This window comes from Arvicola amphibius, chromosome 8 (assembly GCF_903992535.2).
Source record: "Arvicola amphibius chromosome 8, mArvAmp1.2, whole genome shotgun sequence".
In the NCBI taxonomy this organism is placed as follows: domain Eukaryota; kingdom Metazoa; phylum Chordata; class Mammalia; order Rodentia; family Cricetidae; genus Arvicola; species Arvicola amphibius.
In genome coordinates this window covers 65,477,403-65,504,323 of record NC_052054.1, presented here as the reverse complement: position 1 = coordinate 65,504,323, position 26,921 = coordinate 65,477,403, and the positions used below count along the sequence as shown (strand labels likewise).

Sequence of the window (26,921 nt, the reverse complement as noted above, 5' to 3'; positions counted from 1 at the left end):
CTGCCTCAGCTTCAGGAGGGTCCCATTTATTCAATGATGCCCTTAATGTCTGTGCAGCTGGGGGCTATACGTAGGAAGCAGTCTCCTGTGCCCAAATGTTGTAGAGTACTTCCCACTTTCTCCTCTATAGGTTCAGTGTGTTCAGATTAATATTGAGGGTCTTTAATCCATTTGGACTTGAGTTTTGTGCATGGATCTACTTTCATTCTTCTACAGGTTGACATCCAGTTATGCCAGCACCATTTGTTGAAGATGCTTTCTTTCTTCCATTGTGTACTTTTAGCTCCTTTATCAAAAATCAGGTGTTCATAGGTTTGTGGGTTAAGATCTGGGTCTTCTATTCGATTCCATTGGTCGACTTCTCTATTTTTATGCCAATATCAAGCTGTTTTCAATACTGTAGCTCTGTAATAGAGTTTGAAGTCAGGGATGGTAATGCCTCCAGAAGTTCCTTTATTGTATAAGATTGTTTTGGCTATCCTGGGTTTCTTGTTCTTCCATATAAAGTTGATTATTGTCCTCTCAAGATCTGTGAAGAATTTTGATGGGATCTTTAAGGGGATTGCATTAAATCTATAGATTGCCTTTGGTAGTATTGCCATTTTTACTATGTTGATCCTCCCAATCCAAGAGCAAGGGAGATCCTTCCATTTTCTGGTATCCTCTTCAATTTCTTTCTTCAAAGACTTAAAGTTCTTGTCAAATAGGTCTTTCACTTCCTTGGTTAGAGTTACCCCAAGATATTTTATGCTATTTGTGGCTATCGTGAAAGGTGACGCTTCTCTGATTTCTTTCTCTTCTTCCTTATCCTTTGTATATAGGAGGGCGACTGATTTTTTGGAGTTGATCTTGTATCCTGCCACGATACTAAAGGCACATATATTTTTTACCCCCCCCCCCCCAATACAGTTGAGAATAGGTTAAAAATGGTGTAGGCTTGGTTTGGTTACACATTTCCAAATGATGAATAACTAGGACATTCCAACTATGTGTTCTCAACTAGGACACATAGACATATGCTACTTGATGAGGTCACAGTGATTGTGCTTGACTGAGGATCTTGTTCAACATAGTGACTCTCATAGAACATTGCTCTATTCTTCTTGTTCAAGAAAGTCTTTTTTATTTGATTTATTGAGCCTCTACATTTCTCTCTGCTCCTGTCCCTTCCTCTTCCCTCCCCTTCAACCCTTCTCCCATGGTCTCTCCTGCCTCCATATTTATTCAGGAGATATTGTCTTTTTCTACTCCTCCCATGTAGATTAGATCTATGTATGTCTCTCTTAGGGTGCTCATTATTGAATAGATGTCTCTGGGATTGTGATTGTAGGCTGGTTTTTCCTTGCTTTATGTTTTTAAAAACCCACTTATGAGTGAGTTATATATGATAATAGTCTTTTGGCTCTAAGAAAGAAGTCTTGATATTGGGTAGATTCCCCCTTTCTGTGACTCCTGTATCTATTGTCTATCCATTGCTACTTTGTCAGATGTGCAGAACCCTAGTGATTTCTCATTACATTCTCTGCTACCATATTCCTTAGAAAACACAATACTCTCTTTAATTTAAAGAAATAGACTTCCTTCCTTAATGGTGCAAAGTGTTAAACTAAAAGCTGTTCATGTTACACATTGGTTAACCACTGTACCTGTGGCTCTTAAACAGACTCTTAAATTATCTGTCTTTATTTACTCTCCTTTCTTTGTGCTGCTCTGTTATAGATTATATATCTGACAAAACAGACTTTAAACCAAAAGTAGTCAGAGGAACTAAGGAAAGGTACTTCATACTTATTAAATGACCAATATACCAAGAGGGTATTACAATTCTAAACATTTATGCCAAACAAAGAAGCACCTAATTTTATAAAAGAAACACTACACATAAAACTACAGATTAACTTTAATACCCCACTTTCTCCAATAGACAAATCATATGAACAAAAACGAAATAGGGAAGCATTGGTTTGTGATTATAAGATAGTTCTACAGCAGCTCAGAATGGAATATAATGAAGGATTCTTTATTTAGGGGTAGAATCACAGACCAGCAGCCCTCTGCATGAGTGGGGAACAGGAACCAAATGAAGTAGCCAAGGAGCCATGAATGTTTTTTACATCTGTATCTATAGTACATTTGACCACACCTAAAGTGGGACAGTATCTTAAAGGCTATTGACTGAAAGGAGTTCTCACAGTACATTGGAGTTGAAATACATCATAAACCAAGCAGACCTAAGGGACATCTACAGACCTTCCATTCAAGCATAAAAGAATGCACATTCTTATTAGGAGTCTATGGAAATCTCTGCAAAATCAATCATATATTAGTACACAAAGCAAGTCTCAACATGTAAATAAAAAGTAAAACCAGATTTTGTAGCTTTGCAAAATATTATATTATGCCAGTTTTCAAAACTAGGGTTTTTATTTTGAGAGGAAGAAAGAAACTTTCAAAGTCATTACAAGAGCCTGTGTGATTCAGATTTTTAGCTAACTCTAGTCAGTGAAAACGAGACCTACACCTAGACACACAATCAAAACATAAAAAATTGAGAAAAAACACTTAGCAGCATCCTATGTTGATGGCACAGAACTTTTCATTAAGAGACTTTGAATTGGTCACTAACTTTGACCTAAGGGAAGGCAAGATGCAATAAACTTCATTTGAGTGGGAGAAAGAAATAGCTTCATACTTAGAATTTTATTTCTTGTGATATCATCTTTTATGAACGAAAACGAATGAGAACCTTACCATCAACATTAATGAAATGTTTTACTATAGGCTTGAAATAAAATAAAACTAAAAGTAATTCCAGTAGTTGTCTAGATTTACAGTACCAGACATGAATCCCTTTTTATTGAGTGGGTATGACTTCTGAATAGATAACTACTGGTTATTCACAAGACAGTATTACCACTATTGCACTGTTGTGTATATTTTGCTGTCTGGTCATTGTTATGGTTTGTAGACTGCAGTTTGATAGGACTACAGATTGCTCTCCTCCCTTGGCCCCTTGCAAAGCATCTTCTGGGCCTTTGAGAGCCAGTTCTCAATGAGGAAGCCACCAGGTCAGTATGCTTTATTACTCTATTGAGGTTTGTGTTGGGGTCAAGCCCACTAAGCCTCTCAGGATTCAGAGGGATCACTATAGCAGGCAAAAACTTGCTAAAGATACCTGAGGGTAAATGAAATAAATAAGTTAACCCACATAAGTCTTTTATCATGTCCTATTTATTCTTTTTATGTGCTCACCAATGCTCTCTTGATGTTTTCCTTTTGATGTTCCTTCTCGATATTCCTCGCTGTTCTTTGCTGTTCCCCTTGCTGATCTACCCATTCCACAGGTTTTTTGTTTCTATACCCACACAGACATAGTTAGCAAATTCTATAGGTGCTAACAGTAGTACTAAGCATACATTTCACAGAAACAGGTAAATATGACAAGGATGCACCTTATATCTCAGAGGGGGAGGTGTGCCTGTGAAGCTCACTGGCAGATTAACTAAGAATCAATACAATTCTAAGTTTTCACACACTAACTACATTTCTTAAGTGTAACTAGTTAAGTGTAAGAAGTTTGTGAATAATAATTGTAGAAAAATACCACAATATTGTTGCACTTTCTGAGCACTTCCTCTTCTTTATCCAGCAGCTGGGAACACAGCTTGTGGTAACCATAGTAATCTGTGGGAGGAAGGCAAAAGTGCTTGATTTACATAAGCATCTTGCTAACTGAATTAAAGGAAATTTTTTGGTGACTTCTCTTACAGCTCCAGCAGGTTATCTGCTGGAAACTAAGTGAGAAGGAATTTATTTCGCTGGGGCTGGTTTGGTGACCCAAGTTTTTTTTCCTGTGTCTCTAGGGATAAAGGCATAAACAGTTAATCTCCTGGGCTATGATCTTACATTAATTGAAATCAAGGTGAAGGGTAAATACAGCATATTAATAGCTTGTTAGGGTAGATCAAAGGCCAGTAGATTACACCTTCCTGAGTCTGCTGCTAGAAAATTCAGTGTAGAAGGAAGTGGCGGCGGGCTGTGTCCTGCCACCCGGCTAGCTTTGCCCCAAAATAATTACACGGAAACTGTATTCTTTTTAAATCACTGCCCTGGCCCATAGGTTTAGCTCTTATTGTCTAATTCTCACATCTTCCTTTAACCCATATTTAGTAATCCGTGTAGCACCACGAGGTGGTGTGGCTTACCAGGAGAGATCTTAACCTGGTCCATCTCAGAGAGGAGAATCATGGTGACTCATTATGGCGACTGCCTGAAGGTCTCCCCGCTCCTGCTACCCAGCATTCTGTTCTGTCTACTCCACCTACCTAATTTTCTGTTCTCTTAAAGGGCCAAGGCAGTTTTCTTTATTAATTAACTAATGAAAGTAACATAGACAGATAACTCTCCTCCATCAATTCAGGGTCACCCAGACCTGTTTATCAGTAATAGCAGACATACTCTCTCCCCTACTCAATGCTTGTTGCTTAGGGCTCCTTTATTGTCAATAAGTCCTGTCAATCAGGATAATTGTTGGGAACATACCTTTGTGTAGAGTTGACTATGAGAACCAAGGTTTAGCTGAGTGAATGCTTCACAACAGGGCCCTGTAGTGTAAAAAAAAGTATGCAGTTGTCAGTACAGGAAAAGTCAGATTTAAAGAAAGATTTTTACACTGCTGGGATATTTGGGGATGAATCCCATGATGGAAGGGAGAAATGCTTCATGATTTTCACATGATTTCTACAGTAACTGACAGTGACTATCTATAAAAGTGTTCCCAAAGATTTTGCACATCGGGATCTCCACCGGATCATACTCTTACACTCTAGTGGATTGTCCATGAATCTGCCAGCTGTGTTTCATTGTATAATACTTGTGGCTCACATTATTGTTCCAAATCCGTGTTTCAAAGTGTGTGGTGCTTCTAAAATAGGGTGTTAAACCAATTTATATATTTGCAATTGCACCTCCTATACTTAAGATTGGGAGTAGTAATTTATGGTAAATGGATTAAGAAGGATTTTGAGAGCAAGAGGCTGGCCAAATCTTTCAAGATGCCTGCTGCTGGATGTGTCCCCTAGACATGATACAGATAAATGAACTCATGAAAATCTCAATAGCTTGGTTTTCTAAAGAAGAGAAGAAACACAATGACATTACCTGTTGACAAGCAAATATTGACATGGAAATTAAACATGGTCCCGTCCCCCTAGATGAAGAGCTACAGGTGGTCAATGACTGCTGACAGGGAAAATCATTTTCTTACAGGGATGAGCTTCACATAGGATGTTCAATTCCAAGTGGGTCAGCCCTGGTCCTGTCTGCACAGGAGCAATACTACATGGATATAAGTAAGTTGTATTTACATGTAACAATGATAATTAAAGAGGACATTATGGATTTGAGAGTGAGTCAGTAGACATAGAAGGAGTTTGAAGGTGAATGGACTGATTGAAATTTATTTTCCAGTGTATTACAAGGAATGAGAGTAGGCAAAATTGACAGGAAATCTGGCAGCAAGCATCTCTTAACCTAGCAGATGTTAAAGATGGAAATATCTAGACAGATCATCCTTTACCATTTATAGAGGGTTGATAAACATCAATAAACAGTTATATTCATAATCGGACAGAAAAGCACTTTAAACTGTGAGCCATCTCTCCAGCCTTTGTTCCTTAATGCCATCCACATTCAATATGAGTCTTCCTTCCTCAGATAAATCTTCCTATAAGTACCCCCAGACACATTTAGGAGTGTACCTCCTAGATGATTATAAATAAATCTAGCCTCATTAACAAGAAGAGTGGTCATTATAGGTCCTAGACAAATCATCTTTTCTTCTAGAACTGAAAATAAAAATAAAGCACATGACTTCCAGCTGCCCATCTTCTCTCTTCTTTCTTAGATAGAAAGGAAGGAAGAGAGAGAGATAGAAAGATGGAGAGATAGATAGATGATAGATAGATCAAAGAGGTAGTAGTCACATTTATATTACAAAAATAGAATTAAAGTAAAAATCTGTCACAAGAGACCAAGAAATTCATTCTATATTGTCATTCTGAATCAAGACATCAGACTGAACAAGTAAGAGTGTATATATTCATTCCATATCATTATATACAAGCATGTAAAGAGAGATAGAGGAAATGCTATACTAGATTCCGGTGTTTACTTTAACATTGGACATAACATCCAGACAGAACATCAGTAAGAAGGCAGCAGACATGAGCAGTCTTGCAAACAATCAAAAACTTTCAACCCACAGGGCACCCACGGAGATCTCCAGGACAAATTGCTGAGGGTCACAGAGCAGATCTCAGCAATAGGAGCATTCCTTGTGTGATTCAGACAACAATCAGATGAAATTAAAAATGATTAATGAAATTGGAAGCTAAGTCTGGAGATGCACACCCTAATTCCAGGTACTTGAGATACTGAAGCAGGAGGATTATGGTTTCTGAGTGAGACTCAAAAATACATGGTAAAAACAGGAAAGGGATGTGGTTCAGTGGTAGAAGTGACTAAGGATAGCTGTGGGCCTACATAAAACCGCATGCTTACTTCAAACACCATGAGATTGTGTGTGTGTATGTGTGTTCATTTGTGTGCAGATGCCACAAACCATAGGTTTGATATCAAGCAGTATAAAAAATAGTAATCATGTGAATTAAACAAGAAACCACACAAATTCAAGTAAGCCAAATAGCACTTTCTTCAATAAGCATCAGGCCCAGGCACATCCAATACTCGGAATTATGACATGATTCTGTTATCTGCAAAATTCACACTGTAGACCCATGGTATAGGAGGGTCTTCTTCTATGTGTTGGTTTCATTGGTTGAATAATAAAACTGCCTTGGCCTTTTGATAGGGCAGCCCTTAGGTAGGCAGAGTAGACAGAACAGAATGCTGGAAAGAAGGCAGTGTGGCAGATGCCATGCTTCTCCCACCCAAGATGGACATTGGTTAGACTCACGCTGGTAAGCCACGACCTCATAGTGAACACAGATTAATAGAAATGGGTTAATCAAGATGTGGGAGTTAGCCAATAAGAGGCTAGAGCTAATGGGCCAGGCAGTAATTAATTCATACAATTTCCACTGTGGTTATTTTTGGGGTTAAGCTAGCCGTGGCGGAGGGATGGGCCCAATGCCATTTCATACTACAGATCCACAAAATCACATATTTTGAAGTCACATATGTGGATGGAGACGGTGGATCGGTGGTTAAAATTACTTGCTACTATTGCAAAGGACCAGCATTTAATTCCCAACTGCATATGATGGCTCATGGGCAATTTGGGGGGGCATCTGATGCATTCTTTACAGTCACTGTGGGCCACATTTACATTCAGGGAAATACTCATAGTCATAAAATAAAAATAAGTAAATCATTTAGAAAATTCTCTCTCTTCTTCTGCTACTCCTGTATCTCATACACACACACACACACACCACACACACACACACACACACGCACGCACACAGACTCATAGTGGGCTGAGGAGATGATTTAATCAGTTAAGAGCTTGTGACAAAAACATGAGGACCTGAGCTTGCTACCTAGACCCATTCAAAAGCTGGGCATGGTGATACTTGTTTGTCATTCTAGATTGGAGAGGTAGAAAAAGGAGGAGCCCTGGGATTTGCTTGCCACAAAAATCAGCCTACTTGGTGTTTCTAATATCCAAGTGAGGGGGACCCCTATCTCAAGAAACACGATAGATGACTCCTGAGAAACAACACCTGTAATGTTTAGTTTTTATAAGTTTGACAAAAAAACTAAACACATCTTGGAAGAGAGAATCTCAACTGAGGAACTCCATCATGTTTGCCTGTGAACATGTCATGAGAGAAATCTTCTGATTGCTGACAATTGTGTGGGAGGACTTGACCCACTGTACTCTGTGTCACCCCTGGGCAGGAGGTCCTGGGTGGTCTGTAAGGAAGCAAACTGAGGAAACCATGGAGACAACAGTTAATAAACAGTATCCCTTTATGGTCTTGGCTTCAGTTCCTGCCTCCAGGTATCTGAAAGAATTCCTGCCCAGCCTTCCCTTGAAGATGGACTGTAATCTGTAAGCCAAATAAACCCTTTCTCATCCCCCAGGTTGATTGTGGTCAGTGTTTATAGCAACAACAGAAAACAAACTAGAACTACACCCAAACTGAACTCTGTCTTCAGTGTACATACACACTTGTACACATGCATTATACACATGTACCTACATCCACATAAACATAAACACACACACACACACAGAGAGAGAGAGAGAGAGAGAGAGAGAGAGAGAGAGAGAGAGAGAGAGAGAGAGAGAGAGAGAGAGAGAATATCAAAGTGCTTAAAATTTTATGTTGGGGCCACATTCAAATATATCTTTGGCCACATGTAAGAAATGGGTTGTAAGTGAGCCACACCTGAAAAGACAAAAAAAATTTTAAAATTATCTGAAAACAAGCAAAACAGAACACAAATATCCATGTTTATAAGTTTGATATGTGTATGTGTATGTGTAAAGCTGATGGAAATCTTGAATAAAAAAATGAGAAAAAGAAAAAAGAAAAAGAAAAAGCTATAGGATGCTGGAAAAAAGAAGGGTCATAAAGTGATTAAAAGTGGAAATTTGGCTTTGGAAGGAAGGAGGAGGAGTGCATCCTCTGAAACAGTATAACAGTGGAGGTGAGTTGACATGGGAACAAGTGTGGACAGCGCATTGCCAAGGGTGTGGTGAATCTGTTTGGGGATAGGATGGGAGCAGTCAGCATCAGACTGGGGGGGGGCTCTTTGGAGTGACTGCAGAGAAGAGTCAGCTGGTCTCTGGAGATGATGTTCAAGAAGAGAGAGGTGGAAAATGAATTTTAGTCGAAGTTTTGGAAGTGTAGGACAGAGTTAAGATATACAAAATTTTGGGATCCTGTGTTTGTGTAAGCTGCAGGAGGAGTTTTAGGACAGGAAAGAAGTTTATAACTGAGATATGAGAGGAGGGAAGTTTTGTGGCATGGCCTTGTCCACAGAGGCTGACTGGGAGGAGTCAGTGACCTGAAGCTAGGGGTAGGCTGGACAAGGATAGAGGCACAGGCAGGTGGATTTGTTTGGGTTATGGGTTGTTGAAGGTTGTTAGGGAGAGTTGGAGGTGTTGGGGGAGGAGGAAGGCAAGTTGGGAGAGGAACTCTGAAAAGGACTGCAAATTTGGTTTCAGAGCAGAAGGAACAACATGGGCTGCTGTTAACAGTTTAAACCACAGTCAAGAGTTTTGTCAGCAGCCAAGGGCAGGGGTGGGAGGGTGGGGAGCGGCCTATGGCAGCAGCTGCTGGGACCCCTAGGGCCTGAGTAGCAGGACCTGAGTCTCTGGTGCCTGGGGGAAAGGAGGAGTGGACACACAACTACAGTGGATGTGTCTGGCTTCTTCAGAAGAGGTTGCAGGCCACTAAAGGTGCTGGCCATGGCTTTCCTTTGGTTACATTCCCTGGGCTATATCAGTGGTGGGGCAGGGCTGGCTGCCTCTGCACAAACTTTCACAAAAATAGTTGATGAAACTTTCCCAGGTTTGTTCCGTGTTTCAACAAGAAGATCAGTATCTTCTTACACAAGAGGACCAGCATAGTTCACAATGTCAAAGGACATTACAGACAGTGTCCTAGACCAAAAATATAGCAAGTAACATACTCTGTCATGTAAGGAGAATGGCAGACATGATCAATATGGGTTCTTTCTATGAATCAAGGTTAATATTTTCCATCCACAAAAAGTAAAAGGGAAACATGTTTGCTAGAATAGATAAAAAGAATTTGATGAAAAGTCAGTATGTCTCCATAAATGTTAAAATTGACTGGTGTTCACTTACTGTAAATTAATTTACAAAAAACAGATGGAAATATTCTTCTGTTATATAAAGTGACATATTTATCCTAGGAATTTGGAATGGCATCAGTATTTTCTATGCCACAGGTACTCCACATTGCCCTAGGCAAATTCATAAAGGTGTAAAGACTATAAAACCTTCAGCTGGTGATGGATGGAGATAGAGACAGAGCCCCATATTGGAGCACCGGACTGAGCTCCCAAGGTCCAAATGAGGAGCAGAAGGATGGGAGAACATGAGAAGGATGGTCAGGACCATGAGGGGTGCACCCACCCCACTGAGATGCTGGGGCTGATCTAATGGGAGCCTCACCCAGGCCAGCTGTACTGAGACCTGAAAAAGCATGGGATAAAACCCCGGACTCCCAGAACATGGCAGACAATGAGGGCTGCTGAGAAGCCACGGGCAATTGCACTGGGTTTTGATGCTACTGCATGTACTGGCTTTGGGGGGGGGGTGGCTAGCCTGTTGGCTGCTCACCTTCTAGACCTGGATGACGGGGGGAGGACAGTGGACCTTCCCACAGGGCAGGGAACCTTACTGCTCTTTGGACTGGAGAAGGAGGGGGCAGCCAACGTGGGGGGAGAGGGAGGGAAATGGGAGGCTGGGAGGAGGTGGGGAGGAGGCAGAAATTTTTAATAAAATAAAAACAACATGCTAGTAAGAGTGGTGATGGGCACAATTCAGTTATAGAGCTGTAACTGCTAGGGGTATTAAAGAAAAGATGTCTTTATCTACAAACAGCTTAATGTTATAACTAGAAAATCCTCAGGGCACTTTCACAAGGAAAGTCATGAGTGTCTCAAAGTCACTAGAAGAACAGTATATGAAAACTAACGTAATTAAAAAGAAGCACTCAGAAGAACTTGTCATCTGAGCCATGTGTGAATACTGTAAAAACATCATGAGAATGGAAAAACCCTAATCAACTAGAGAAGGGTACTACTAGAGAAATGAGCTTCTCCACCTCATTTTCAGGTGATGTCCACTATGGCTGTAAGAAAGGTAGATTTTTAAAGTTACTGACAAGCCAGGAGGGTTAAAGAAGTTGTTGTGGGCTAAGAAGCCTAAACAAACACCACAAAAGTCCTTCTACCACAGAGACCTCTCATGATCTAATGCCAAAACCATCTGAAACCTGCACCCACTGGGATATGGACAGGAAATCGCCCAATGCTTCAGACAGCCACACACACAAAGTACTGAGCGTGTGCTGCCAAGAGAGGAGTCACATCAATACCAAGAAAACCCAATTTGAAGACTTGGCTACACAGATCCTACCCAGCACCAAAACTGAGTCTAGACAGAGAGACTCTTGCCACCATGAGCAGCAAGAACTGTCCTGAGCTGGTTAGAAACATAGAATTGCAGAATTAAGCTAGCATATTTCATCCAGATATGGCTTAAGTGACTATAATTTATAAAGAATAAACCATGAATGAGGTGTCCAGGAGGCAATAACTGGGGGACAAACATGCAATCAGGTTTCTGGTGAGTCTCTTTCTTACTGAGGACATGTCGCTTCTGCTGTAGTTGAATATTCGGTGTTGTCGTCAGAGAAGGAAGATGAGATGCCATCTGTTGAAGCCACAAGTCCTCTGAAGGAGGTTCTGTGAGGAGGGTCTGGCCTACAAAATGAAGGATTCCCAGTGGAGAGTCCTTGAGCAGGACTGGTCAGCCATAGACCACTCTCAGCTGAGAAGTTCCTTCTCAGGAAGATACTAGGACTATTTATTGCTAAGTCCTGGCCATTCATGACATAAACATCATTCAGACAGATATAGAGATTCCATGGAATTTCTGCTTCTGTAAGAAGAGACTATAGCCCATCACTGGACTATAAACCTAATACACAGGAAGCTGAGGGAGGGGGATCAGGGGTGTGAGGATTGTCTGAACTTCACGAGTCTTTTTTTCAAAAAAATAATTAGAGAATATAGATCGTGCTTGAGCTATATCACTGGGGAAATCAATGACAGTTGACTGGAAAGGGCAGTTCCTCTTCCTGTAAGACTGCCGAAGTGACAGCATTGTGATAAGAGAGAGAACCCACCACCCAACAAGGCCACACCCTGTGTGTCTTCCATCTGGCGAGGCTCTGTCTCCAACCATCTACAAGGCTGCAGCCACAGGAGATGTCATGCCTGGAACACTCACAGCTTTCCTCTGCCTTGGTGAGATGTGGAGAGGGGACAGAACATCCTGCTGTGGGGTGGGGGCTTCACTCCACAGCCAGGCATTGTTTTACCAAGGCATCTGAGGAAGCCAGAGGGCAACTGTGGAAGGGAGGGTCTACTCAGTCCCCAAGGACAAATCTCTCACGCGGAACTCTCTTCCAGGACTGACTCTGGGCCTCAGGACCCCATTGCACACAAGTAAGTATGTCCTCAGGTTCTCAGGTCCTTCATCCTTACTGAGGACAAGGGAGCATCTCTGGGCAGTGGGCATGGAGAACAACCGATGTGGGCTGATGCTGTGAAATTGAAAAGCATCCTGGGGTAGAGTATTGGGATCCAAAATCTGATGTCCTATGGCATAGATATTGATTTCCTTGCAGGGTCACTTCCAAAGCCTGTTATCAGGGCTGAGCCAGGATCTGTGGTTGCCAATGGATCTCAAGTGACCATTATATGTGAAGGAACCCCAGGTGCTCAGAATTACTATCTTTATCAAATTAGAAACCAAAGTTCTTTGCAGAGATTAACCCTGATGAAGCCTGGAAACATAGCCAAGTTCCTCATCCCCATTATTCAATGGTCCCATGCCGGGCGATATCTCTGTTTCTATCACGAGCCTCCTAGAATGTCAAAGAAGAGTAATGCTCTGGAGTTGGTGGTGACAGGTAAGGGTTCCAGCCTAAGTTTCCACATTCAGGAAAGGGTCTATCCGTTCTCAAGAGTGTTTCCCTGCCACAGCTCAACCCTGAGGGACAATGTGGGTTGTATGATCCCATGTAACATGTTACCTTCTTCTGTCTAGGGTACTTACTCCCCAAACCCATGCTATCAGCCATGACAAGCCTTGTGGTTACTTCAGGAGAGAATATGACCTTCCAGTGTGCCTCACGGGAGAGATACAATGGTTTTGTTCTAACCAAGGAAGATGAGAAGTTCTCCAGGCTTCAGGACTCACAGTATATAGACTCTACCAAACAATTCCAGGCTCTTTTCCACATAGGTCCTGTGACAGTCAGTCATACAGGAACGTTTAGATGTTATGGCTACAAAAATAGTACCTATATGTGGTCTAATCCCAGTGACTCCTTGGAAATACACATCGCAGGTAAGGTAGCCCCAGCAACTGTCTAATCATTTTTGAGACCCATAAGCTCTGGTCCTTGAGGAGTACCATGAAGGAGGGTACTGAAAGAAACTCCTAGCTCTTGAACTAGAGTTTTGGAATGGTAAAGAAATGTTACCTGCAGGACATGATGGGAGGGGACTGATATGTTGTAGGAACCATCTGTCTTCCTTCAAAGGCTGTACAGCATGCCCTCCTTCCTGACCTACCACAGTTCTTTCCTGGAAAATCACTAACCCACCAGTGTTTCTTTGACATCAGTTTTAATGGATTTGTTTTGTTCAGGGAAGGGAAGGAAGAACTGGCCTCTCCTGGCACCCTGGGCTACAATCCCAGATGGGTACTTGGGCTAACTTTCTCTCTGAGTCTCATGAGTGCTCCTGTCATTTCATGAATGTTCCTGTCATTGGGCAAGTATAGATGACATGGTATACACAGACTCTCTTCTGAGTGATCATACCCCCACTGTCCTCTTGGACACCCTGATCATAAGTTTGGAGCCAAACCAGTCCAGTCAGAGACCCCAACTAGACAGAATGTGCTGTGGAAGTCTGATGGAGGAGAGTTATCTGTCTATGTTTCTTTCATTGGTTAATTAATAAAGAAAACTGCCTTGGCCCTTTAAGAGACAGAAAATTAGGTAGGTGGAGTAGACAGAACAGAATTGTGGGAACAAGGAAGTAGAGTTGGGGAGACGCTTCAGGCAGTCTCGATAGGGAGTCTCCATGCTGCTCCTCTCCGAGATGGACGCAGGTTAAGATCTCTCCTGGTAAGCCACACCTCGTGGTGCTACCCAGATTACTAAATATGGGTTAAAGGAAGATGTGAGAATTAACCAATAAGAGGCTGAAACTATGGGCCAGGCAGTGTTTTAAAAGAACACAGTTTTCGTGTAATTATTTTGGGTAAAGCTAGCAGGGTGGCGGGACACAGCCCCGCCGCTTCCTACTACAGAAGTCTAGGCTGTGAAAGTCAAAAGGAAGTATGCTTTTTCATAAAGGTAAGATGTAGAGATGAAGCTGAATCAGTGTTACCCAAGTCCTTAGAGACTAGTGCTGGTGAAGTTCCAGGTCAAGGTGAGCAATTTTTCATCCATCCTTCTTTTCTCTAGGACAGCTTCCTGGCACACCTACCCTGTCAGTGTACCCAGGCACCAGAATGTCCTCTGGAGAGGATGTGACCCTGCTGTGTCAATCATTGCATCAAAGGGATAGTTTCCTTCTGTCTAAAGAGGGGACTGCCCACTCACTTCTGTATTTAAGATCAGTGCTGCAAGATAAGCTATACCAGGCAAAATTCTTCATGAGGAATGTGACCTTTGACCATGGGGGCACCTACAAGTGCTATAGTTCCAAAGACTTATACCCCTACATGCTGTCATACCCCAGTAAGCCTGTGGAGCTTGTGGTTTCAGGTAAGTGTCTTTGACTTCTCTGAGCTAAAATGGTAACCACTGAACCTATGCTTGGAAGAACACTTAGCTGGAATATGAGTGACAGGAAAGAGGGAGGTCAGTCACAATGATATTCACCACCCAAATTTGAAGAATCTAACATTTGTCCTTTAAAGAATTCCAATTTCACCTCTATTAAAATTAAGAAAGTTCTAAGTGGACAGCGGAAGACTCTTGGGTAACTATCTCCAAGGTAGATGTAAGACAATGAGAGACAACATCTCCAGGGTAAGTCTCTTTCCCTCACACTCCACTTGTTTTCTTTCCCAGGATCCCCTGGAGACCCCAACTCCTTCTCCGAAGAGCCCATTCCAACATCTTCTGAATGTCCCTGGCCTCTCTCTTGGGAGCTTGCTCCATCCCCAGGTTGCCTCCCAACTGACAGCACATCTATATCTGGTTGGTTACTCTGTCAACTCAGATTGTATCTAAGGACCCAGAGACCAAGCTGAGATCTCAATAGCATTGCAGTATCCCAGAGTCTTAGAGTCTGGAATGCATAGGGGGACATTCATATAGAGGTGTTAGAGCTCAGACAGGAGAAGATAGGTATAGTGGAGAACAGAGGTCAAAGCCCTCTATTTGTCCATCACTTTCTAGCATGCTCTGGAAACTAGGTTATTGCCCATGAGAATCCAGGCCCTGGGAATACTGAGGAAAGTATTGAGAATTAGGTTTCTAGGGATCCAGAGAAAATTATGGCTTGGTGCAGGCATTTTTTTTTTTTTTTTGAGATTTGACTTACATAAGCTTTGACTCTGTCTGGGCCTCTGCTTTTCAAACTGTGAAGGAGAGAAGCATGGTACATATTTTTAAGTTCCTTTCAGCAATGACCTAAGATGGGACCTCCCCTGACATAGGAGACTTCCAGAACCTGGTTCTGCAGTGTGCCTGTCCCCTATGCCAGAGTCATAGTGACATGTGACAGGGTGTAGAACAGGACCACAGCAGGGTATTCAGGCTACTTACCTCTAGCTCATGGGATGCATCCTTGGTGTAAGGTGTAGTGTCAGAAGTTAGATTCCATGGTTTCAAATCCCAGATTTACCTCTTTCAGGCAGGTGATATGGCATAATGTGGGAGGAGATGACTGCTATTGTATGTAATGTGGGAGGAGATGACTGCTATTGTATGTAATGTGGGAGGAGATGACGGCTATTGTATGTAATGTGGGAGGAGATGACGGCTATTGTATGTAATGTGGGAGGAGATGACGGCTATTGTATGTAATGTGGGAGGAGATGACTGCTATTGTATGTAATGTGGGAGGAGATGACGGCTATTGTATGTAATGTGGGAGGAGATGACTGCTATTGTATGTAATGTGGGAGGAGATGACTGCTATTGTATGTAATGTGAGAGGAGATGACTGCTATTGTATGATTGTGAGAGGGGCAGATAATGAGGGCAAAGACCCAGCATACATCTTGCACACAGTAGATATTCAGGCAGGTAGCATGGTTCCTTATTCTGGATGTCACCTTTCCCCAGGACTTGAAAGGTGCCTGAAGGTTCTCTTTGGACTAGCTGTGGCCTTCCTTCTATTGCTTCTTTTTCTTACCCTCCTCCTTCTCCGTTGCAAGCATCAAGAAAAATGCAGAAAAATGGGTGAGTGGGTTTGAATATAGGTGACCAGGGTCTGAGAAGGTGGTGGGGTCCCCTATGTTCCATCAAATCAGGGGTCAGATCACCAAGGAAACCAGGCCATTAAGGTCAAGTCATCAGGAAATCCATCCAGACTGGGACAGATGAACTTAAAAACACTTCTGTAAAATCTCAGATGAGAAAATGTGATCTCGGTACCTGTGCAGATGTCAGGTATTCTGTATAATTTTCCCTCTCCTGGATCTTATCCCATGACCTGTAAAGGTCCTTCCTTCACAGCTATCTGGACTTAAGGGGGCTCCATCTTTCTGTCTAACAATCTTCTCCCTCTTTCAGCCTGGAGAGAGACCACCCGTGTACAACTTCTTGCAGAGGCTGTGGAGCCAGTGACTAGGGATCGGGGTCCTCAGAAGAGGTAACTTCAGCCTAGAGACACAAACTCCTACCTGCCTGACATGGCTCACTTCCAAAAACCATCATTTTGTCTCCATAGTTCAATTTCAGCTGCTGCCATCCACGAGGAAAACCTGTATGAGAGAAAGAAGATCCTGAGTAGAGAAATGCCCAAGGTCTCAGTTCACAGGGCAACTGGAGAGGCGTTGGTATCCAAACTCTGAGAACCTAAACCATCACTATGGAACCAGGATATCACTACACTCCCATGCTTTTTCTATGCTTCTTCTGTTTCACACAGCTTGAGAATGATGTGGAGCTGGACAGTTGGGTAAGGTCCCTGTCTTCATCTGAAGTACTGAGACTTAGATCTCAAGCTCACCTAGAGGACCTTTTCACCTTTTCTGTTCTCTGTCTCTTATCTCTCTGTCTCTGTCTCTGTCTCTCTCTCCCCCTTCTCTCTCTCAGCTCAATAACCACTCCCTGCTGCAAGCACCTTCCTCCTGTGTGTTATGGCCTCACTCTTTCCTGGCTTTCTTAGCACCACATTTGGCTCTTCCATCCCTTCCCTTTCTGGCTTCTTGGCATCTTTCTGGTTGTTAACATGCTTCTGGGACTCTTAGAAGGTCACGTGAATAAATGAGGCCAGATGTTCCCAACACCCCAGTCACTCACTCACTCACTCACTCCCCCAGCTATTACAAGGCTCTCTGCAGGGGAAACAGTAGAGCAAAGAGCAAACTCTCTAGCCATGAAGAGACAACATGCTAATAAATTCACAGTGTATGCAGTGCAAAGTATTTATGGAAACAAAGCAGAACGAGGGGTGGAATATGTGCAGCACTGAATGGCTTGCGAATCACAAGGGGTGACCCTGAGAGGTGTCATCTGAGGGGAATAGTGGCTGTAAAGGTTCATGCAGACTTCTAAAAGAGCAATACCTGCAGCCAGTGGACGCAGCAGTGGCAAAGAACTGGAGCAGGAAGACAGTGATGGGAGGCATGACAGCAAGGGTAAGAATGCCAGGATTAAAGCAGTAGGGGATCCCAAGATTCAAGAAGAAAAACAGGAAACAGCCTGTAAGGTGCTGAGAGTCTTGACTGTAGGTGCAACCCTACTACTTCTCTTGCGCAATAATGTTTCCTTTCCTTTCCTCCCTGTTCCAGCTTTTAAACTCCACTCCCTAGGAAAGTAATCAGTCAGAATGTAATCCACTCTATATGGGAGACATAGAAGATAAAGATGTAAAAAAAAAAAGGTTCTGTTCTGGATATTTGACTCTCTGTCTCTGAGATTGTGTCACAGAGATTTTGCTAGCACCAAATAAAACTACTCCTTGCAAATGATCTCCAGGGTCCTATTTCTTTTTTCAGAAATTCTGCAATGTTTCTTGGGAGTTCTTTCAAGAGATGGTAAATATGTGTGTGTGTGTGTGTGTGTGTGTGTGTGTGTGTGTGTGTGTTTATACCTATACATATGTGTGTGTTTGTATAACCCTGTTACTTTGATGTAGGTGTGCTAAAGGACTCATTAATGCATAGGAGATTAATCTTCTTGGCACCCTCAGGCAAGAACTGCAGAAACACAACAGAAGCCAATGAGTCTCAGGAACCAGTTCAGGGGCTGCTGCATATCTGATGCTTGAGAACCTAGCTTATTTTAGTTTTGGTTAGCCTACCTAAGAGGGTAGAAGTGCAGTTTGAGTTTGATCTCTTTCTAGCCCAAGCTTTTAATAGTCTCATGGGTAGGAGTGATGTAGAACTCTAGAGACTCCAGGTCGGAATGTTAAAGAAATTGATGGATGACAGGAAAGTACTCAACTTTATAAATCAAGAGTTTACATCCCTCTCTTTTGGATTTGGTGTGGTTGTCATCTTTTAGGAGAAGCAAATAGATCAATAACAAAGTAAATTTCTCCCTGGAACCCACAGTTAAACAGAAAATGGTAATTTGGAAATTACCTTATTAAGATGTCCCCTGGGCATCTCTGGATAGTCTGTGAAATAGATTGGCCATGATTTTGGTGGAATTGTCCACTGAGGGATCATTCAATAAAGATGTATATTAGCTATTTTTTTGTTGTGGTGATAAAATACCATGGTCAAAAACAACCTGGGAAGGAAAGGGTTTATTTCATCTTACAACTTGTATTCCACCTTCCAGGGATATTAGAGCAGGAACTAAAGATAGGAACTTGGAGGCAGGAACTGAAGCAGAGATCATGACAAAGTGCTTATAACTGGCTTGCTCCTCTTAACTTGCTTAGTTTGTTTTCTTAAGAAATTCATGATTAACAATCTAGTGCTGGCAACTCTCATAGTGAGCTGGGTCTTCCCACATCAATCATCTATCAAGCAAATACCCTATAGACTTGCCCATATGCCAATCATATTGGGATATTTTTCCTCAGTTGAGGTTTCCTCTTCCTCATGTCTGTACCTTCATACAAATCCACACTCTCTCTCATCAGAAAAACAGATGTATCAAAATAAATATAAAATGAAACAAACTGGAGTAAGACAAAACAAATAAGAAAAAGAGTCAAAGGCAAAATACAAAAAACATGTAGAGATACAAATATTCATTCACAGAGAAATGCCATAAAAACACAGAATTGGAAACTGTGATATAAATGAAAAAGATCCATGGGGGGGGGGAACAAAGCAGTATGAAACAAAGAACATCCAAAAATGTCATTGTGTGTTGGCCACCTACTTCTGAACATGGGGCCTGCCCTTACGAGTGGTTAGTATATTCAGTGAGACTCTTTTGGAAAAGACTAATTTTTCCTTTGGGAACAGTTATCAATTGGAGATAGCTTCTGGGTTATGGGTGGGGGATTGTGTCCACTTCCCCTCTCAGTACTAGGACTCCATCTGGCTTAGACACATGCAGGTTCTATGTCTGCTTCCATAATCCCTGAGTCCATATGTGCTTCCGTCCTGCTGAACTTAGAGGGCCTTATTTCCTTGGCGTCTTCTAGCTCCACTGGTTCTTATAGTCTTTCTCTACTTCCATACAGTTCTCTGAGACTTGGGGACAGGGATTTGATAAATATGTTCTATTTAGGATTGTCTGTTTCAAGGTCCCTGAGTCTCTGCATATTGTCCAATTGTGGGTCTCTGTATTTGTTTCCATCTATTTCAGGAGGAAGCTTACTGATGGTGACTGAGCAAGGCATTGATCTTTGAATATAGCAGAATACTATTAGGAGTATTTTTTCTATCTATAAACAATAGTATTCAGTTTCCCCTATGTCTCTGGCCTATATACTCTCAGGTTCTTGGTCACCAGAGCAGTGTTGGGGATGGTTTACATTTCATGGAGTGGGCCTTAAATCCAATCAGATATTGGTTGATACTCCCACAAGCTTTGTTATTATTGCACTAGTACACCTTACAGGCAGGACGCCACTGTAAATAGAAGGGTGAAGCTGCATTGATGTTTACCTACTGATAGTTACCTTTCTCTTTTGGTAATGTGAGTAGTACCTCCCAGTGCCATGAACACTAGGCCATAGTGGTAAAGGCTTTATGTAGGCACCAGTTCAACTTCTCCATATTCAAGGAATTTTGTATGTGTTGTCTTCAACAACAGAGCCTTACTATCAGTGTGTGGAGAACAACCAATAGCATTGAAAATAGTGTGGGTTGTGCTGGTATTCTCATAGGACCCCTTTTGCCAACAACTTGATTAGATGTAACACATTCTTGGAAGTAGAGGATTCAGTTAGTTATGAGAGACATCCAGTTGAAGCTCCGAAAGAAGACCACGATAATTTCAGTCATAAAGACTGAAGAAATTATCAAAACTGAGAAATGGGAAAATTACCAGCTGTCAACAGGGGATCAATATGTGTCAGTGGATAAAGAAAATTGCTACTAAGCCAATCAAACAATTCAATCCCTTCCACACAAGCAAAGGAGGGAACAGATACTTGCAAGTTATCTTATGACACCATCCCATACATATAGTCACACATAAATAAATAAGTAAATAAATGCTACTTAAAAATTTAACAAACCAGCAATCTATAGATTCAATGCAATCCCAATCAAGGTCCCATTAAAATTCTTCACAGAGATTGAGAAGACAATAATCAACTTTATATGGAAAAACAAGAAACCCAGGATAGCCAAAAAAAATCTTATACAATAAAGGTACTTCTGGAGGCATTACCATCCCTGACTTCAAACTCTATTACAGAGCTACAGTATTGAAAACGGCTTGGTATTGGCATAAGAACAGAGAAGTTGACCAATGGAATCGTATAGAAGACCCGGATCTTAAACCACAAACCTATGAACACCTGATTTTTGATAAAGGAGCCAAAAGTACACAATGGAAAAAAGAGGGGCATCTTCAACAAATGGTGCTGGCATAACTGGATGTCAACCTGTAGAAGAATGAAAGTAGATCCATATCTATCACCATGCACAAAACTCAAGTCCAAATGGATATTAAAGACCTCAATATTAATTTGAACACATTGAGATTGATAGAGGAGAAAGTGGGAAGTACTCTACAACCAAATGGGCACAGGGAACCGTTTCCTATGCATAACCCCAGCTGCACAGACTTTAAGGGCAACATTGAATAAATGGGACCTCCTGAAGTTGAGCAGCTTCTGTAAAGCAAAGGACATTGTCACTAAGACACAAAGGCAGCCTACTGACTGGGAAAAGATCTTCACCAACCCTGCAACTGACAAAGGTCTGATCTCTAAAATATATAAGGAACTCAAGAGACTAGACGGTTAAAATGCCAATTAACCCAATTAAAAAATGGGGCGATGAACTGAACAGAGAATTCTCAACAGAAGAAGTTCGAATGGCCAAAAGACACTTAAGGTCATGCTCAACCTCCCTAGCTATCAGGGAAATGCAAATCAAAACAACTTTGAGATATCATCTTACACCTGTCAGATTGGCTAAAATCCAAAACACCCATAATAACCTTTGCTGGAGAGGTTGTGGGGTAAGGGGGCACACTCATCCATTGCTGGTGGGAATGCAAACTTGTGCAACCAGCTTTGGAAAGCAGTGTGGCGGTTTCTCAGGAAATTCGGGATCAACCTACCCCAGGACCCAGCAATTCCACTATTGGGAATCTACCCAAGAGATGCCCAATCATACAACAAAGCATATGCTCATCTATGTTCATAGCAGCATTATTTGTAATAGCCAGATCCTGGAGACAGCCTAGATGCCCTTCAGTGGAAGAAGGGATGAAGAAACTGTGGAATATATACATGCTAGAATACTACTCAGCGGTAAAAAACAATGACATCTTGAATTTTGCAGGCAAATGGATGGAAATAGAAAACACTATTCTGAGTGAGGTAACCCAGACCCATAAAGATGAACATGGGATGTACTCACTCATATTCGGTTTCTAGCCATGATTAAAGGACATCGAGCCTATAAGTTTGGGATCCTTGAGAAGATAATAAGAAGGTGAACTCCCAAAAAAGATATAGTAATCCTCCTGGATATTGGAAGTAGACAAGATCGCCAGGCAAAATTGGGAACTTGAGGGTTGGGCAAGACTGGGCCAAGGGAAGATGGGGAGAGAAAAGTGTGAAGGGGAGAGCAGGGGGAGCTCGGAGGAATGGGGTGCTTGGGATATAGGAAGGGTGGATATGAGAGCAGGGAAGCATATAGCTGAATTTAAGGAGCTACCTGAGGGTTGTCAAGAGACTTGACCCTAGAGGGGTTCCCAGGTTTCCAGGGAGACGCCCTCAGTTAGTTCCTTGGCAGCTGAGGAGAGGGAGCCTGAAAAGGCCAGTTCCTATAGCCATACTGATGAATTTCTTGCATATCAACCATAGAACCTCCACCTGACGATTAGATGAAGAAAATGACCAGAGCCCCACCTTGGAGCACCGGACTGAGCTCCCAAGGTCCTGATGAGGAGCAGAAGGAGAGAGAACATGAGAAAGAAAGTCAGGACCGTGAGGGAACCTCCAGCTGGCGACAGATGGGGAGGAAGGTGACTGAGCCCCACCCTTGGAGCATACTGGACCTGAGCTCCCAAGGTCCCGATGAGGGGAGCAGAAGGAGGAGCGAAACATGAGGGAGAAAGTCAGGAACGAGAGGGGTGGGGTTTTTTTTTTGGTTCACTCATGGAGACGGTGGGACAGAACTAATGGTAGATCACCAACTCCAGTTGGAATGGACTGAGGATCATGCGACCAAACCCGTCTCTCGAGTGTGGCCAACAGCGGGGGCTGACTGAGAAGCAAGGACAATGGCTCGGGGCTCTGATTGTTCTTCATGGACGGCCTCTGTGGGAGCCTTCTCAGCTTGGTCGATCACCTTCCTGGACCTGGGGGAGTTGGGAGGACCTTGGTCTTAGCATAGAGTGGGGAACCCTGATGGCTCCTTGGCCTTGAGAGGGAGGGAGGGGAGGTATGGGTGGAGGGGAGGTGAGGGGGGAAGGGGGAGAAGGAGGGGAGAGAAAGGGGAGAAGGAAGGGGAGGGAGGGGGGAGGAGGAGGGAAGGAGATGGAAATTTTTAAATATAAAAAAAAATAAACCATGAGAAAAAAAAAAAAAAAAAAAAAATAAAAAAAAATTAAAAAAAAAAAAAATTAACAAACCATAAGTGAAGACAGCTATGGTAGTCACAACCTATAATCACAACCAGAATTGGGAAGATGAACTAGGAAGAAACTTTACAACTTGTTTTATGGACATTTCTGGAATTACCTAGTGGGTTCTATTGCCGACTGATGTTGATGGAGGACTCTCATTGGTTAATTAAAAAAACTTCCTTGCCTTTTTGATAGGGCAGGATTTAGACAGTGGAGTAGACAGAACATATGTGTATATAAATAAATTATTTAAAGTAGCAAACGAGTAGTATGAAGAATTTCATAACCAGTGCCACACGGAGATGTATCTAAGATGTGCCGATGGCCTCCAATGATATGGAAAGTTATTTTTGGTTACTTAATAAATGTAATATCTGAATTATTTTCCAAACACTGTCACTAGAAAAGTTTCCCATTTGGAAATTCTATTTTTAGAAGTTTTGCTGATGACTTCTTCCAAACATTTGTACAGTTATAAGATTAAACTTTTTGAAGCTAGAGAAAGAAGAAGCACAGTCCAATATAGTTTATCAGACCAGGAAATAAAGTGATAAATATTTCAAGGAAACCAGAAAATGACAAAGAAAAAAGATATCTCACATCAGTCTAGATGTTATCTCTTTAAAAAATGAATTCAACAACGTGGAACTTGGAAAATTTTATTTTAGCTGTATGGAGTCTGACAGCCTCCTTCCAGCAATCTAGGTTTAAACTGAAAATACATTTTTTTCGCATACAGTATATACTATTTACTCTTTCCCCTCCCTACTCTTTACATATTCCTCCCCATATTCCTTCCCATTCAGATTCACTTCCTTTCTGTCTTTCATTAGAAAATAACAGGCTTATAGGGGATATCAACCGAACATGAAAAAATAAAATATAATAAGATGAAGTAAAAACTTCCATAGTGAAGTTGCACATGGAAATGCAACAGGAGGAAAAGAGTACCAAGGGCAGGAAAAAAAAGAGTCAGAGACCCACTCATTTTTAGTCAGGCGCCCCATGAAAGTACTAAGCTAATAGCTATAATACAGTCACAGAAGAACTGAAGTAGAGCTATGTAGTTTCTGTGCTTGCTGCTTTAGTCTCTGTGGTTCATGTGGGCCTTGCTCAGTTGACATAGTAGGCTGTGTTCTCTGGTTCCCTCCATCCATTTGACTCTTACAGTCTTCTGCATCTCTTCCCTGGGCATTCCTGATCTCTGACTGGAGGGATTTTATGGCGACCTCCCAATTTAGACTCTCTTTCTCTAATGTCTTTCTGTGGGCCTCTGAAACTGTTACCCATATGCTACCAGAGACGACTCTCTGATGCTGACTGGATAAGACAGTGACCTGCCAGAGTTTGCCCTAGCACTTTACAGGTTCCACAGAGGAGGCAAGGAGTAGATGATGGAGGGGAATTGATGAGTCATGCCTTTGGTGGTTGGGAAAATCTTGCAGCCTGACTGACTGGCAGTCCTGGTGTTTCTTTATTTATACAGAACTCGGTAATCAGGAAAAGATTCATGTTGTTTCAAAACATAGATCATATCATTTCTGTCCCTGGGCACATATTTAATCTGTTCTTGCCCATCTGGGGTAATAAATTTAGTCATCAATAATAAACCACTACAGAAAAGAGATGTCTTTTAAAGTCATTCTTCCTCATCAACCCCATAATGTTGAATTTAGCTCGATTCAGGAATAACCAGGCAGCTTAAAGATAAACAAATTATATTTTTAATTGTTATCAGGGGAAACTCATGCCACAAGTTGGGAAGTCCGAGTTCCTCTGTGTCCGGTGGGAATCTACCAGAGAGTGTGCACACCTGGTCCATCCCAGTTTTCTTCCTGGGCTCCCTACAGGCAGCCAAGCCTTAACTAGGCTCCCCTTCTTAAAGGTGATTGGTAATCAGAGCTTCCCCCATCTCCATAGCCCATCTTTTAATTATCTACAAGCATATTTTGCCAAAGCATGACAGCCTGTTGACAGGCTCAAAGCTCTTGCAATTTCAAGGACAGAAAGAAAATCTTCAGACTTTCTTTCTCAATCCTGAACAGTATATTAACTTTTTGTTGCCGGGGTGTCAATTGGCAGTAGGCCTAAGAAAAATCCCCTGATCAAAGCTGCTGCAGTTATTATTCAATGCCTGGCATAATGCAATTCTTACATTGTATATCTTTACAGAATTTATTTATATGTCTAATTGGGGAATTCTTTTGTTTCTTGATCACATCACACCACAGTGGCTCTGCAGAAGCTAACTTTTCTATGAAAGGGAGGTTCTGATATCTCATTATTTTATCATTTTTCTACACCATTTTGTTCATCAGTCTATGCAGCCTCAATCTTATGTGCCATGTAATCACTCAAGTGTATAATAGGAATCTGATTCTGTTGGCCAGTTTCTCTAGCCCCACCAAATTTGTGTTTTACTTGTACTGACTGTCTTGTTCCTGAGTAAGTACAGGGAAAGATGTTCCAAGAATATCTTGGAGTCAGAGCCTCACGAAGAGATCTGTGGTATCGTTATTCACACCACAACCTCCGGGGCATAAAGGAGACCTTTGACTAGAGTCAGACAAGAATGTCTCCTAAAAGAGGGAGGGGTAATATACTAAGGGCATTCTTGGGGATGCCTACGAATCACTATTCTTGGAGAAGGCATAAATGACTCATAAGAAATTTTCCATCTATCCAAATCCCCAAGTTGTTCAAATATTAAGTGTCCCCCAAGCATGCAACATGTGGAGATAAAAAACAACATTGGCATAGCAGTGATCATTAGGTTCTGCTTTGCTGGATCTTTGTCAGTCAGCTGTGCTGGCTTTATGACTTTTGCAGTTTCCATTAGCTATAGTTGTATCACTGATATAGGAGTATAGAAGGTTAACATTAAGAAATATTTTATTGATTTGTTTTAGACTCATCATGTTCAGTCTTATCCTAGCTTTCTGGGTTATCTAGTCTCTGGTTCTTGATTACCTAAGCAGTGTCTGCTATGGGTTCTATTTTGTGGAGTGAGCCTTATGTCAAATCAGACATTTCTGAGCTACATGTTCTGTGCCACCATTGTCACAACAATTTTTTTTCTGGCAGACAGGTCGAAGTTTGGCTGTTTTGGTGTTCATGTATCTGTTTCAGTATCCTGTAGAGTCCCTTCCCACACCAAAGAAACTAGAACCTGGGCTGAAGTCTCTATCTGGGCACCAGATCAACTGCTCAATGTTCAATGAGTTATGGGGCCCTGATATCAGTTTGGAGAGAGCAACTCTTAGTCTTTGCAATAGACTGGGTGTTAGGGGATTTCCATGGGACCACATTGGCCAACAGCTCAACTAGAATGCAACTCACTGCTCCCAACAGAAGGCTTGTGTGATGGATATTCTTGGTTGTCAGCTTGATTATTTCTGGAATGAACTGGAAAAATAGTGATTTGGATGGCACACTTGTAATCCAGATAGCGAGGCAGAAAGACAGAGGGTTTGTTAGCAAATCTTGAGGTAAGAAGACATGTACCTTTACTCCAAATCTTGAGGTGGGAAGGCACACCTTTAATCTGGGTCACATGTTCTGCTGGAAGCCTATATAAGGGCAATGGAAGAAGGAAGGGATTGTTTGTCACCTGATTGCCCTCGCCTTGTGAGTAGATCTATCCCTCCATTGGGATTGGAGCCCATTTCATCAGGATTCCAACACAGAAGAGCAGCTGAAACACCCAGTCTCATG

The 26,921-nt window shown here is 42.0% G+C and overlaps 1 protein-coding gene across 1 annotated transcript in view; it reads left to right on the top strand.

The window, feature by feature from the left end:
* LOC119821765 (leukocyte immunoglobulin-like receptor subfamily B member 3A) overlaps nucleotides 1–26,534 on the top strand; it is a 41,796-nt gene extending 15,262 nt beyond the window's left edge. Inside the window, exons 6-14 of the mRNA XM_042055579.1 lie at nucleotides 12,420–12,704; nucleotides 12,842–13,144; nucleotides 14,274–14,576; nucleotides 14,886–15,014; nucleotides 16,725–16,822; nucleotides 16,915–16,944; nucleotides 17,536–17,715; nucleotides 24,946–25,092; nucleotides 26,337–26,534. Of these exons, the coding sequence (XP_041911513.1) occupies nucleotides 12,420–12,704; nucleotides 12,842–13,144; nucleotides 14,274–14,576; nucleotides 14,886–15,014; nucleotides 16,725–16,822; nucleotides 16,915–16,944; nucleotides 17,536–17,715; nucleotides 24,946–25,092; nucleotides 26,337–26,534 (1,673 nt within the window). The remainder of the gene's footprint in view (nucleotides 1–12,419; nucleotides 12,705–12,841; nucleotides 13,145–14,273; nucleotides 14,577–14,885; nucleotides 15,015–16,724; nucleotides 16,823–16,914; nucleotides 16,945–17,535; nucleotides 17,716–24,945; nucleotides 25,093–26,336) is intronic.
* Nucleotides 26,535–26,921: the final 387 nt, after the last annotated feature.